This window comes from Triticum dicoccoides, chromosome 2A (genome assembly GCF_002162155.2).
Source record: "Triticum dicoccoides isolate Atlit2015 ecotype Zavitan chromosome 2A, WEW_v2.0, whole genome shotgun sequence".
Lineage (NCBI taxonomy): Eukaryota > Viridiplantae > Streptophyta > Magnoliopsida > Poales > Poaceae > Triticum > Triticum dicoccoides.
In genome coordinates this window covers 511,890,160-511,903,199 of record NC_041382.1, presented here as the reverse complement: position 1 = coordinate 511,903,199, position 13,040 = coordinate 511,890,160, and the positions used below count along the sequence as shown (strand labels likewise).

Genomic DNA, 13,040 nt, shown 5'->3' with positions numbered 1-13,040 from the left:
TTATGATAAGTATAAGTATGATAATAAACTTAACTTTGACCATTAATTTTATCAACAAAAAGTGAGTTATATGCCATAAAAAGTACGTCATTGGATGCAAATTTCAAAGAACTTTCTAATGATATGTTTTTTATGACATATAATCCATATTTTCTTGACCATAATTATGAGTCAAAAGTGGCCTTGTATAAGGGAATGGAGGGAGTATCATTTTCTTTTGAGAATTTCATTTTGCGTTATTAACTCTCTTTTTGAGAATTTCTGAGTATGCTTTGTATCCTCATGCTTTATTGCATGTTTTTTTTTTGCGGGGAATGTCTTATTGCATGTTGTCATGCACCACTTCCTTCCGACACTCTTGATTTGGTTCTCACGGGAATCTATTCCATGCGTAGGATTTTGGCAAGGCATACAATGAATATAAGCAAGGAGAACCAGCATTAGAACGCATATTTGATTTAACAAGGTTCATCCCTGAGGTAATCGCCATCTATTGTTAAGGACTGCTTTTTATTAAAATTATAAGATCATCGAACAAATCATTAGTATTTTTTTCTAAGGTTTCTTATGTATGTGATATATATGTATTATTTTCGAGAAATGCAATATTCCTAAAGTAATTTTCTTCTGGTTTGGATGATCATGGGGTTTTAGTTACATTTTTCTAGTGGGAAACTGCTTGAAGGTAAAAGAAGTCTATTTGGTTGTGTGAGAAACGAATTCCATAGCATATACCTTTGAGAAAGTATAATTTTGTGGTATTATGTTCTTGGATTTGAATTTCTGTTATCAAGGAAATTTTCTATCATAAGTCGCAACTCATACATCCATGCTGCTTTCATGTGCTGTAGGTGAGGGATAAACCAAGTGCAGTTCATTTAAATTCTGTTAAGGGAGATATTAAGTTCCATGATGTTACATTTAGATATGTTGCTGGTATGCCACCAACAGTAGATGGTGTGAATCTTCATATCAGAGCAGGAGAAACTATTGCTATTGTTGGACCATCTGGTGGAGGGAAAACCACTCTTGCCAAATTACTCCTCCGTCTTTATCATCCACAAAGTGGTATTGAACTGAACATCAGTAGTACAATTGGTGCAGAATCTGTAAACAGTCTTACACGTTTCACCTTTTTAGCTCAAGCTTGGTATCATGAATTCTGGTTTTCTTGGTTATCTAAACTTCATGATTATCTTCTAAGATGGCTATCGATAAACTTCCCTTTTAGGACATATAGCTCTGGACAACCATGATATTCAAGACATTCAGTTGCAGTGCTTGAGAACACATATTGCGTTTGTTTCACAGGACCCGGTTAGTACCTGTGGTGTATCATTTCCTTTTGTGTCTTTGCGGTTTGAAAGCATCTCATTTGGGGTGTTCGAAAGGATATCTTGGTAATCTTTTGTTTGCAACTCCTGATGGAACTCTGTTTTGGTGGTATCTCAGCTTCCAACACACATAATTTAACATTTTTACATGTTGGACTAAACACATTTTGCACTGCCATTGTTTTCATGCATGTTCATTTCTTCTTATTTCATAGATGTTATTTTCCGGTACAATTGCTGAAAATATTGCGTATGGTGACCCTGTGGGAGATATTAATATGAGAAAAGTTGAGAATGCTGCTAAGATTGCCAATGCCAATGAGTTCACTAAGATATTGCCAAAGGGATATGACTCGTATATAGGACAGAGAGGTTCTAGTTTAAGTGGCGGGCAAAAACAAAGGTAAAATTCTCCCCAGCACAATGTCTGGCAGCTTTTTTGGCTGAATTGGTTTCGATGTTTCATTCAAGCCAACACCATGCGTATTTTCAATCCTCAGGTTATCTATCGCAAGGGCAATCTACCAGAACTCTTCCATACTGGTACTGGATGAAGCAACGTCTGCTCTGGATAGCAGGTCTGAGCTGCTACTGAAAGAAGTACTGATGAATTTGATGGCAAGCCACACTGTAAGTGGCGTGTGCAGTAGGAGTATCGTTCTTCAGAGATTTCTATGCCTACCTGTTTTCATGATGTTCTCCCCACATTTTCAGGTTGTCATCATTGCTCATCGGCTGGAGATGATCCTGATGGCTGATAGAATTGTTTTACTAGAGGGCGGTAAATTACGAGAGATCACGAGGTCGGCTTTCTTGTCCCTAGATGGCCGCTTCGGTTCACCACCAGATGTCCTCAGTCGAGAATTAGGAGAGGCTTGAGACTATGAGGGAAAAGTGGTTTGTTGCGCTGCAATGCGGACGTTGAGCCGCAGGCATGATTTGATGAGTGATCAAACGGTGGAAGCAGCATGTTTCCGTGGACGCCTGTCGGCCAGAAAAGCTCCCTTGTAATAAGCGCATTTGGGCTTCCAAATCGCTGAACGTCAGGATCAGGTACCAAACCAAGTGGTGCGGTTAACGATAATGCCACAAGAGAGAATCAGCAAATTAATGGTATGAGATGGTAGACTTGACTTAACGACAAGTATAAAATCATGACTTGATTTCAATATATTATGCCAACCTTAGTCCGCCAAATTGGTCTGTTGTAATGTTAACTGCGGCAGCACAGCAACCACACAGGCACACAGCTACAAGTATAAAATAATGGAATTGCCGAAATAATGCGAATCAGAAAGTTGCAAACAGGCGCACAGCTGTGTTGCTCTCTGCGTATGCCTTGTAACTGCGAGCTGATAATATCAGCATAGTCCTGTGTTTCATGATAAATAGGACAATATTTACTTTTCTATATACAAAAAAGCACGCATACAAACATTATATATAACAAGTAAAAATGACGTACAGTACAAAGCAAAATCGTCACCAAAGTGTGTCTGCCTGTTTGGGCAATGTACAAAACACTTGTTCAAGACATGCATATTCAACATGGACTATGAACTCCAGAAATACGCAATCCTGCCATATTCAACAAGTGGTGATGGATTCATATCATATCAATGGAGTGGCCCTAGCAACATGGAGTGTCAAAAGTAAGGTAAGCAACACAACAGATCTTATCCATGCCAAGGTGCCCAGTATGACCAATCATCAATCTTGCATATTGAACAGCTTAAACAACAGCTGAGACAGGCCTCTCTATATTCCAAACTCGGCTACTCTGCTTCTAACCTCCTCAAGGAAGGATCTGAAACCTATAGAGCCAACCAGCAGAGTGCCATCCAGAGCCCGATCCTCAATCAGGTATTTCTCAAATGTTGTTGTATCATCACGTGCACCATGAATAAAAGCAAGCCTGGGAGTTAAGGTCCTTTCTTGCTTCAACCTATCGACCGTTGATCTCAACAGACCTACAAACATAAGTTCAGTGTTAGCATATGCATTGGCTGAAATAAGCCGTAACCATACATACTACTACATCCGTTCTCCTGTAGTTGAGGCCTTCAATATGCGTGCAGAAATTAAAAAGTCATAACAACAGAATTAGTACTCCCTACTAATATAAGACGTGATCTAAAACGTCTTATATTAGTTTACAGAGAGAGTACGATTTAGGGAGGAAATGCAGTAATCTCAGGACAACTAAGTGGCACTTAAAAAAGATGGTGCTGAACTCACAGTCACGTGGAGGAGGAAAGGGAATTGAAGGGCTGGCTGTAGGCAAGTAATACACCAAAAGGTCAGTGTAGGCGTCAAGAAGGAATATTGGTCTCTCACTGGTGAATACACTGCGACTTAGAGACTGATGCACTTCTGCTTCTGTATCAAGAGAGGAGTACGAACTCAGTGTAGGACATATAGCTTGCCGAAGAGAAGCCGGTTCCAGTGCACTGTGAAGAAAAATAATAATGTTGAACATTATATAAGCAGTACTTGCGTAGCTCAAATAAACTACAGCAGTGAGATAATCTGGATTTTGTAAAAAAATGTGGAAAGGGAATTTGTGGAATTTTGTCGTTTCTTCCTGTGAGAACTTTAGGAACTGCATGGTAGCAAAATATATACTTCACCTGAAGAGGCACTGCAAATATGTCTGGTAATCTGGATGAATATGTTCATCCTGAACTTGAAGTAATGGGCTTACTAGAAATGCAAATACAAGCTGTGCCAGAGGCTGCAATTGTGAGCAGTTTGAGAAATCAACGTCAATATCAGAAACTCCAGAATCAGCAGGTCTGACGTTCTTGTATGCCTTGTTGTACTGGGCAATGAAAATCGCCAACCAATCATGGAGCCATAGCCTTGCTTCTACCACATCACTTAAAGAAGCCAAAATAACCTGGAAAATGAACTTTTTCAGTATCAAATGATCTTCTGCTCGATCTTCGGTGATAACTTTGGTTTTATTCGAGTCTAGAATATAATTAGGTTTGATGATCATGAACATTTCTCTCCTGTTTTTACGGTCACCAAGCTTAGCATTTATAACTAAAATACCACAGAATGCCAAAACTACAATATACATATAATACATTACGTCCCTGCAGAACGTATTCATTAAACAAGCTGATTCAGATAAGGATTTAAGCTAGGCTAGGATTCCTTATGGTGAATTAATAGATTAGCGTAGACTGCGGTCAAATTTAGCTTCTCTTCTTCCATATTAACACAGAGTCCTGAGAGCATTTTGGAAACCCAGAACTCAAAACTTGTTGGTTTGGTTCGACTTCAATACACCGGAAAGGCGGAAACCAGTGCCAGACAACCAGAGTAAACCTAGCTTCAGATTGCAGCGAAGAAGATAAAACAGGCCTACCAAAATAGGGACCTAATAGCTCCTAAGCCTAGAAGGGTTGAATAAATATCAATCTTCTAATTGTTGACGAACATTCAAATAAAACCATTAGATGAATATTCAAATAAACAGCTAAATGAATGTTTAAGTAAAATACAGAAACACTAAGCTTGTAACCAGCTGTATCCCAGACAAAAGTTTCCTACGCATAATTTTCTTGTAGAGTTGCACTTAATTGATGTAGTAATATGTTATAGTCCTACAGAGGCTGTGGCAACATTTGATTGCTATAACTTTCTTGTAGTGGCAATTAATTGATGTAGTAAGATGCTTTAGTCCTACAGTTAACAGCCTTCGTGCTTACGACAAACAGTTTATCCATCAAAATTGTACTGCCACCGTTACAATTTAGGGGGGAAATGCAGTAATCTGAAACAGAGGTTGTACCTGGTGTACAAGTATCGTCAATACCACATCTGGGTCAACAAAGTCATACAGGTCCCAGATATTAGCAGTTGTGTTGTACTGGATAGTCCGCACCCTTAGCCGCCTTTGCACTGAGAACTTAGATCTGGACGAGGTGTATTTTTAAGTTACAAAATATGAAAATATAGATAACAATGTGTATAAAACTGCTGCTAGCATGGAACATCTGCAAATTGACAAAAAGAAATTGCACACTGCAAATTGACAATTAGACAAACATTAGCAAGCAAGTAATTAACATGCAAGCCAGTATATCACAGGATCATAAAAAAATAACTTGGACAGCTCACACATAAGGACAATTGTCAGTATGCTTAAACTTATTGACACCAGAGGAATGGCATATCAAATATACTTTAACTTGTAAGAGCAAACAGTAACAATGTAACATACTACTCAGTATTCACAAATCTGTGACAGGCGATACGAAATTTACCTACTACCAGAATTGGAAGCATCATCTGATGTATCACCATGGTGTACTATCATCGTGTACTTAAATGCGATTTGGAGAATAGGAGGCCTTGACTTCCTGCAGTTGCAAACATCATGTTGAAATGGTTTAGGAGATAATATATTTATACTGATCATAGTTACAGTTCCCTTGTTTAGGCATGGAAGTTGTTATTGTTACTAAAAGACATACTCAAGAAAAGACCGGACTCAATCAACGGTTAGAATCTGTCTTATGATTTACTCTCTGGTTGGGGTTATACAGGCCCGCCTCATATTTCGAGTCTAACTTTGGCCAGTGATTTAAATAAGAAAATATGGTCTATATATTGCATTTGAAAGATGTTTCCAACAGTTACTTTTTATGGAACATAGCACATATTTTCCTGGTTAAATCGGTGGTCAAAGTTAGACCCAGCACAATAGGGCCCTGTGTAACCGACCGGTGGTAGTAGTATCCTTTTTGTATTTGTATAGCATAGTTAGTAAGATCCCTGGTAGATAGTGCTTATACATTGTGTACTTTTTTTATCTTTTTAAGAGCAAATCCCAGACATCCTAACTGGGAATTAGGTTGAAACATCTAAAAGATGATAGGTTCATAGGGGGGAAAAGGACGGTTAGCTTTAATGCTGAAAATTCTAGTTTATTTCCCTTTTGACAATGAATGGTATAGTTTGTCGGGTTTTCTCCTTGTATAGCATAGTTATCAAGATCCCTGGTAGATAACATGCTTATACATTGTGCACTTTTTTAGTCTTTTTAAGAGCAAATCCCAGACACGCTAATTGTGAATTAGGTTGAAACATCTAAAGGATGATAGGTTTCATAGAGAAAAAAAGATGGTTAGATTCAATGCTGAAAAATCTAGTTTTTTTTTCCATTTTGACAATGAATGGTATAGTTCATCGGGTTTTCTCCTTCTCTTAGTAATGTGCTGAGCCCATCCTAGCATGTTTTGTTCTACAAATATCTATAATATTTAGAAGTGGAGAAGGAACGGCTAGGATTAACTAGACATAAGCAATAGAAAAGGAAAGCCTCAGATTAATTTGGCATATATAGGTTAAAAAGAAGCACGGATTGATTGGAAGGCGACATCTAAATAACCATAACCAAGATAGTTTAGAAGGACAACCGGACAAGGAGAAGAACTTGCAAATGTATCGTAAATCTATTCCTATGGTGCCATAAAGATCCCATCTTTTTTTGCGGGGCGTAAAGAAGATCCCTCGTGTGGTACAGATTAGTGATGCATATAAACTACATCAGGGCTCGCAGTGTAGGTAATTTTCCAAACTTACTATTGATAGAGGTATCACTAGTTCATTACTGTCCAATTTGTGTTCCAATAGATTAAGACTCATTGTGGGCTTATCAATTTGAGCAAGTGTGTAAGGCAAACACTCTATGTAATGGGGTGGCAACGTGATGAACAAATCAATCATAGAATTAGGCCTATCGTTTGTTTGCTCAGCATGTCCTATCACTATCCCCTGCACCTGGGGTTTCAGCCCTAGCTGCACACTTCTCCACGGTGCCCAATCGGTAAGTTCCTGACCTAGCCGAATCCTCCCATATTGCGTCTGTTCCAAAGGTTCAAGCGCTAACAACAGGTAAGAAAGAATTTGAAAATCCTAGTTTCAGCTATGGGTGTGGATCATGATGACTTTATTGGTGCAGTGCAGTCAGTAACAAACAAAATTCATGTATCACAAGGCTTATACTTCTTCAACCAGACCAGCCCAGTTGTGGATAATCTGATACAGCATCCATATATAGTAGAATGAAAAAACAGGTCCAATGGCAGATTTAAGCTGGAGTACAGAATACATAAAATCATTTTCTTTTTTTTACCACAAAAAATGTCACCCTACCTGTAGGGAAGAAACAAATGTCTGATACAAAGATCTGGCTACGGATTGGCATAATTACTAGCAAGGCCCAACACTGTAAATGGATGATAGAGTCTCCTATTTGGTTATCTCTTTGAACGGTGGAAATCTAAACTTCCAATTTGTCAGAGCAAAGAAGGAAAGTACCACATTGCTGCTAGTTAGTTCAATTTCATCAAATTTTAACACATATAAGCACATAATCTACAAAAGTTAGAAACAGCGTGACCTTTACCTGGCAAACTGAGAATCCTTTTCAAACTCAAAGTCGTAAGTGTAGCTAGCAAACGAATCACAGCAATTTATGTGCTGAACATGCATGTATTGAGGATCTGGAAAGAAATGACCATACTGTTGGACATGAATTAAACAATATCAGCTGAAGGAACATATAAAAAGGTTCACTAGGTAAATTTGCATATCTCTCAGAGTACTTACAGAATCAGCAATCTTGATCTCTGGAGATGTTCTCAACCGCAGTACACATCCAAAGGCATATGGACGCTTTAGCATTTTGTATCTGAAAAGTAATAACGGTGGATAAATGCATGTTACTACTTCACAGCTATATTGTAATCAATGGCTCAAAGCATGTGAACAACATGTTGATCATATTTTCACATTCTGCACATATATTCGGCTATAGATTGTATTTACCATGTACCAGGCATCCAACTACGTCAAACCCAGTCTGCTCAATTTATAGTATGGACATTTGGGGTAGTGCACAACCAACAATCAGATAATTTATTAGACTATTTGGCATCAGGCAAGTCAACATGATCTAAATCTAAGGTTCAACAGTGAGTAGTAACAGAACCTGTTGCCCACAAAAGAATACTAGGAAGAAGCCTATTCAGATCTCACCGCCCCAGAAGGCCAGAATAAAGCCCCAAAGTTAGCCTTGGGTAACAAACCCCCTGGCACGGAGATTTAATAAACAGCCATCACACGTTGAAATCAGATTATAACAAACAAAATCACTAAATAGACCTGAATGTCCATAGATGTGATCCCAACATTATGGGGGTTCCAAGCACACCAATTTCTTGAGCTACACTAATGTACAAAGCATGAGCATATGTTATCCTATCAATCTGACTGACCTACAAAGAGGAAGAAAATAACATAAACAGACCAAACAGTGCTTGAGAACTGAACCACGTTAGGATATCTCCTAGTTGAGGAGATGCAATTGGACTGCTGAATAAAAAGAGCACAGAGCCAGAGATGATGACTGAACTTACATATCTTGTGGAAGTGTTGATTCATCTGTATTTGAATACAGAAACAATGAGCCACCACTCTCAACACTCAGAACTTTTAGGGAAGTAAGATCAGTGTATTCATTTGTAATCGCGAAAAGGTCCACACATGCACCTGCTTGAACAGCACTAGCAGCCTGTGATATGGCAATCAGGATACCTCCCAAAATATTCTCAGAATGCATTGATCAATATTTATGCGAACCTACCAGATTTTTGTAGAAACTTGTCTCTTCGGGCAGTAATGTATTATTTGAATCCACCACTTTACCAGTATTGTGGTCCCCATTGCTTCTTGCGTCCAGTTGGCCAGCCCCATAATTCGGAGGCCCAGATAAAAACGCAAATATTCTAGCTGTTTCAAAAATTACCAGGAAAATGCATAATATTAGAACGCAAGGCCATGTACTTTAAAGAGAATAAGTATGTTTTCTACTAATAAAGCCTTTAAAGAGAATATGTATATCTTCTACTAATGAAATAACAGAATAGTAGTGTAATCAATACAATAAGATGTCAAGTTCCCTGCAAAAAAAATTGCATACCAAGTTCAAAGGTAGTTCCATTTTCCACACTTAGGTAGTTGACAAGAGCATCAATTGCTACCCCAAACCCACGGGTATGATGCAATGCGTGATCTTGAACTTGTGATGCAGTAGTTGCCCTTTCCCATGAAGCTATTGGTTTAATTGTTTCTAGTGCTTCAGCAATGCGGTCTTTGAAAGTGCCAACCTGTTGAGATGTAATTAAAATAAGCGCATATAGGAGAAACCAATGCTCTAGGTATAGAGGTTGAGTAAATGACTGAACTGAAAATTGAAGGAATTAAATTAAGAGGATAAAGTACATACAGGAGCCAAAAATGAACAAAATGGCATGACATCTTTAAGGTCCACGTGCAAGGTGCCGTCAGAATCAGGAGGGATAAAAACGTTTTTCACAATTGGTATTGGACCTTGAACATCATATAGTCCTATCTTGCTGCTAAACGTTAAAATCCCAAATAATGATCCTGGAGAAAGAGCTGCAAGGCATCAATAGATCAGTGTACACGTAGCTGTATCATGTATGTCCTTTCAATAACAGAGTTGTATAAATAGATTAGCTCCTAAAGCTTGTGAGTGGATCTCACCTTCAAGAGCTGCCAGAAGAGCACTTTTGACTAGCTCCAAAAACTCCTCAGAAGCTAAAAACAACATGAAGAAATAAATTATGAGAAGAAGACATAAACAAGTGAGCTCTAAATAAAACAAAACAGAAGGTCTCAAAACTCTATAGAGTTATTCTCATGAAAATCTGAAATATTTTGATCAGGACAACAGGCGCAAAAGGTGGAACCTATCTTAGCTAGACGAATTCAAGCTAAACCAGGATGGATTTGGATTCGTTTATCCATGCATCATGTTAGTGGAAAACAAAATCTACCAACATAACAGGATCTTGGATTGGTAGAGCTGCTCACTATAATGCTGCAATGATTTTCCCTTTTACACTACAAAGGAAGCAACAACAAAAAAAGGCGTCCAGGGGTGCCACAAACACCACACAGGAACCCCACGATCATATCGATCACTTACTGGACCAAACTAGGACTGGTTTATTCTCCATTCATATGTGGTACAATCTTATTCGATGTTCATATTTCGCCATATTTAGCAAGCTTAAAACTTAACGGCCATCCATTTCCCTTGTCAATTTATCACTCTTTTGTGTGGAGACGAAGGCGAGGGTACAACAAATAATCTAGAACCATAAGGCGAAATGTTTTGAGATCATCACATCTTACAGGATAAGTCGATCGCTGCCACGTACACGGGCGTCGTCGCAGCCGCTGCCTCACCCTCCTCACCTGGAAAAAAAAAACACAAGCCCGTCATCTCACTGCACCACATTGCACCAGATCAGAACTGCGGAAGCCCTACCCGGGAGGAGGAGGTCGACAAAGGCGGAGCGCAACTCGGGCGGGTCGTGGCTGCCGTCGCGCGCGTAGCGCGCGGCGGCGTCGGCGGAGAGGTCGTTGTCCTCCGAGCAGATGGGGCACGTCCACGACCAGCGGTGCAGCGAGCAAAGGGTGCTGAAGTAGGCGAAGCAGGACGTGCAGCGAGGGATGAGGTCGCCCTCGTCGCCGGTGACCGGAGAGGAGCCGCGCTCGTCGGTGGAAGAGAAGGGCGTGACGGCGACGCCCCACGGTAGGCCCGAGGACTCGAGGAGCGCGTTGTCGGAGGGGAAGTACGCGAGGCTCGGGCGCACCGCCATTGCTGCGCCGCGCGGTTTGGGATGTGGATCTGGTGGACTGGTGACGGGAGAGAGATCTGACGAGGGAGACGGAACCGCGGCTGCTCAAAGGTGTCTGTGTGTGCAGTGTGGGTTTGCGCTGAACTCTTCTGCTGCGGCAGACGATCAGGACCGTCAACTTGCTAACGTACGTCTCGAAGGCTAGGTGAGCGTTGACTGTGCTGCTAGAGCTAGACCAGAGTCTACTCCTCTACCCTAGGCCATCTCCAACCCGTCCTTCCAAATAAACATCTCAAAATATCCACACATTCGTTCACAACATATTCACGGACGGCTGTTTGGTTCCTAGCCATACATTGCCACACTTTGACACACCTAATGTTAGGCAGATTTGACCAAGTTAGGTAGGTGTTTGGTTCTAGCCACACTTGAGGCAAGGAATTTTTTAGGAAGAACTTTGTTTTTGCCACTCTAACTTTCGCCAACTTTGTTTATGTCACTCTAGAATTTTATCTCTCACTTTTGCCACTCCTAGCTTTCGATAATATATCACAAATGTCATTTTGTTAGGTCAATGGACGTTTTAACCAAACAGAGCAGAGAAAAGACCAGATTGCCCCCAATTAATTTGTTTTGCTTTTGCCACTCTTGTTTTATTCAACTATTGCTTTTGCCATTATATTAACGCCATGACCAGCAGCATACTAAAGAGGACATTTTGGTTGACATTTGAAAATCTAACCATCACACATAATTGCACAATATTTAGAGATCATGACCAACACCACCGTAAAGAGAAAATTTTGGCATGACCTATTTGAAAATCTAACCATCACACATAGTTGCACAATATTTAGATGAGAAGTATGCACATTAATAAGATCATGACCAGTAGCATAGTAAAGAGGAAATTTTGGCATGACCTCTTTGGAAATTTAACCATCACACATAATTATAGGATATTTAGATGAGAAGTGCAATAATAACATCATGACCAACAACATAGTAAAGAGGTTAAGGCATTCTAAATATCAACAAAATACTTCATAGAAATCAAATCCATCATCTAACCTAAACAGTTGGTTCACATGCATATGGACCATCCCAAAAGCAGCTCCACACAAGTTGAGACATAGTACATCCAAGTCTAGCAACATCATCAGCTAAACAGCAAGGTTCACATATGCATAGTGCTCCACAAAATAAATGTAGTTGCGCATCATCCTAAAAAGCAAGGTTCACAGCTTCTTTTTGCTTGTGCTCTTCGTCGAAGGACATTTTTTGCTTCTTGTGTTCTTCAACAGAGGACATTTGCTTCTTGTGTTCTTTGTTGGGCCCGTACAAAGTTCAATCCCTATTATGTTTATTGTGTTTCTACTATGTCTACATAATGGTTTTAAAACTATGTTTTGTGAATCGGATATATATATATATATATATAGTTATAGACATGTTTTAGTGTGTTTGTTCACTCATTTCAATCCATATGTAGTCTATATTAAAATATTCTAACACATGTTATATGTGTGAATGTATGGTTATAATATTAGGCAAGACGTGCGTTGCACATGCATACTTACTAGTGGGTAGTAGAAGTCTTCTTAGGTGCTTCAAAAACTGGGCTAGACTTTGCCCTTTTACCACCTCTTCTCTTGTTTACAGAACCATTTTCAGCACTGAGAATGAATGCAAATAAGTGTTGAGATGCATATTTAATAGGCAAAAATAGACTTCTATGCATTGGCTTGTTCGAAACAAAATTAGACGCACCAGAGTAGGCAAAATGCATATTTACAATAGACAAAATTAGACCATTATGGATTGTTGGAAGCAAAACAAAGAATATTAACCTTGTAGTGCCCATAGTCTCAACATCTATGGCAATAGCTTCTGCGTCTTCGATGTCTACTGGCTCAACATTTTTCCTTTTCCTAGCAGATTTGAGATAGAGAAATTTAGTTAGACTATACATTTCTTTGCATTTAAATTTCGAATGTACAATTCTTTGCTAGAAAGT

At 39.4% G+C, this 13,040-nt stretch overlaps 2 protein-coding genes across 2 annotated transcripts in view; one reads left to right on the top strand and one right to left on the bottom strand.

Moving 5' to 3' along the window:
* Positions 1 to 2,489, top strand: part of LOC119355092 (ABC transporter B family member 29, chloroplastic-like) — a 4,529-nt gene extending 2,040 nt beyond the window's left edge. Inside the window, exons 5-10 of the mRNA XM_037621880.1 lie at positions 396 to 479; positions 852 to 1,068; positions 1,232 to 1,317; positions 1,550 to 1,737; positions 1,835 to 1,964; positions 2,049 to 2,489. Coding sequence (XP_037477777.1) covers positions 396 to 479; positions 852 to 1,068; positions 1,232 to 1,317; positions 1,550 to 1,737; positions 1,835 to 1,964; positions 2,049 to 2,213 — 870 coding nt within the window. The 3' untranslated portion in view covers positions 2,214 to 2,489. The remainder of the gene's footprint in view (positions 1 to 395; positions 480 to 851; positions 1,069 to 1,231; positions 1,318 to 1,549; positions 1,738 to 1,834; positions 1,965 to 2,048) is intronic.
* A 256-nt stretch (positions 2,490 to 2,745) lies between these two features.
* LOC119355091 (protein transport protein Sec24B-like) lies at positions 2,746 to 11,171 on the bottom strand. The gene is made up of 14 exons (XM_037621879.1): positions 10,711 to 11,171; positions 10,575 to 10,637; positions 9,921 to 9,974; positions 9,640 to 9,812; positions 9,334 to 9,520; positions 8,998 to 9,143; positions 8,771 to 8,925; positions 7,962 to 8,043; positions 7,759 to 7,874; positions 5,612 to 5,707; positions 5,137 to 5,260; positions 3,965 to 4,233; positions 3,573 to 3,784; positions 2,746 to 3,304 (listed from the first exon to the last, which is right to left on the bottom strand). The coding sequence occupies exons 1-14, from the start codon at positions 11,042 to 11,044 to the stop codon at positions 3,093 to 3,095; spliced, it is 2,223 nt and encodes a 740-aa protein (XP_037477776.1). The 5' UTR covers positions 11,045 to 11,171; the 3' UTR covers positions 2,746 to 3,092.
* Positions 11,172 to 13,040: the final 1,869 nt, after the last annotated feature.

What these genes read in the sequence shown, in the direction of transcription:
- LOC119355091 (XM_037621879.1), bottom strand. Translation starts at nt 11,044, where the DNA reads ATGGCGGTGCGCCCGAGCCTCGCGTACTTCCCCTCCGACAACGCGCTC. An exon ending in CAAGTTTCTACAAAAATCTG is followed by an intron (nt 8,926 to 8,997) that starts GTAGGTTCGCAT and finishes GCCATATCACAG; the next exon opens with GCTGCTAGTGCTGTTCAAGC. An exon ending in AAGGATTCTCAGTTTGCCAG is followed by an intron (nt 5,708 to 7,758) that starts GTAAAGGTCACG and finishes TTGCAACTGCAG; the next exon opens with GAAGTCAAGGCCTCCTATTC.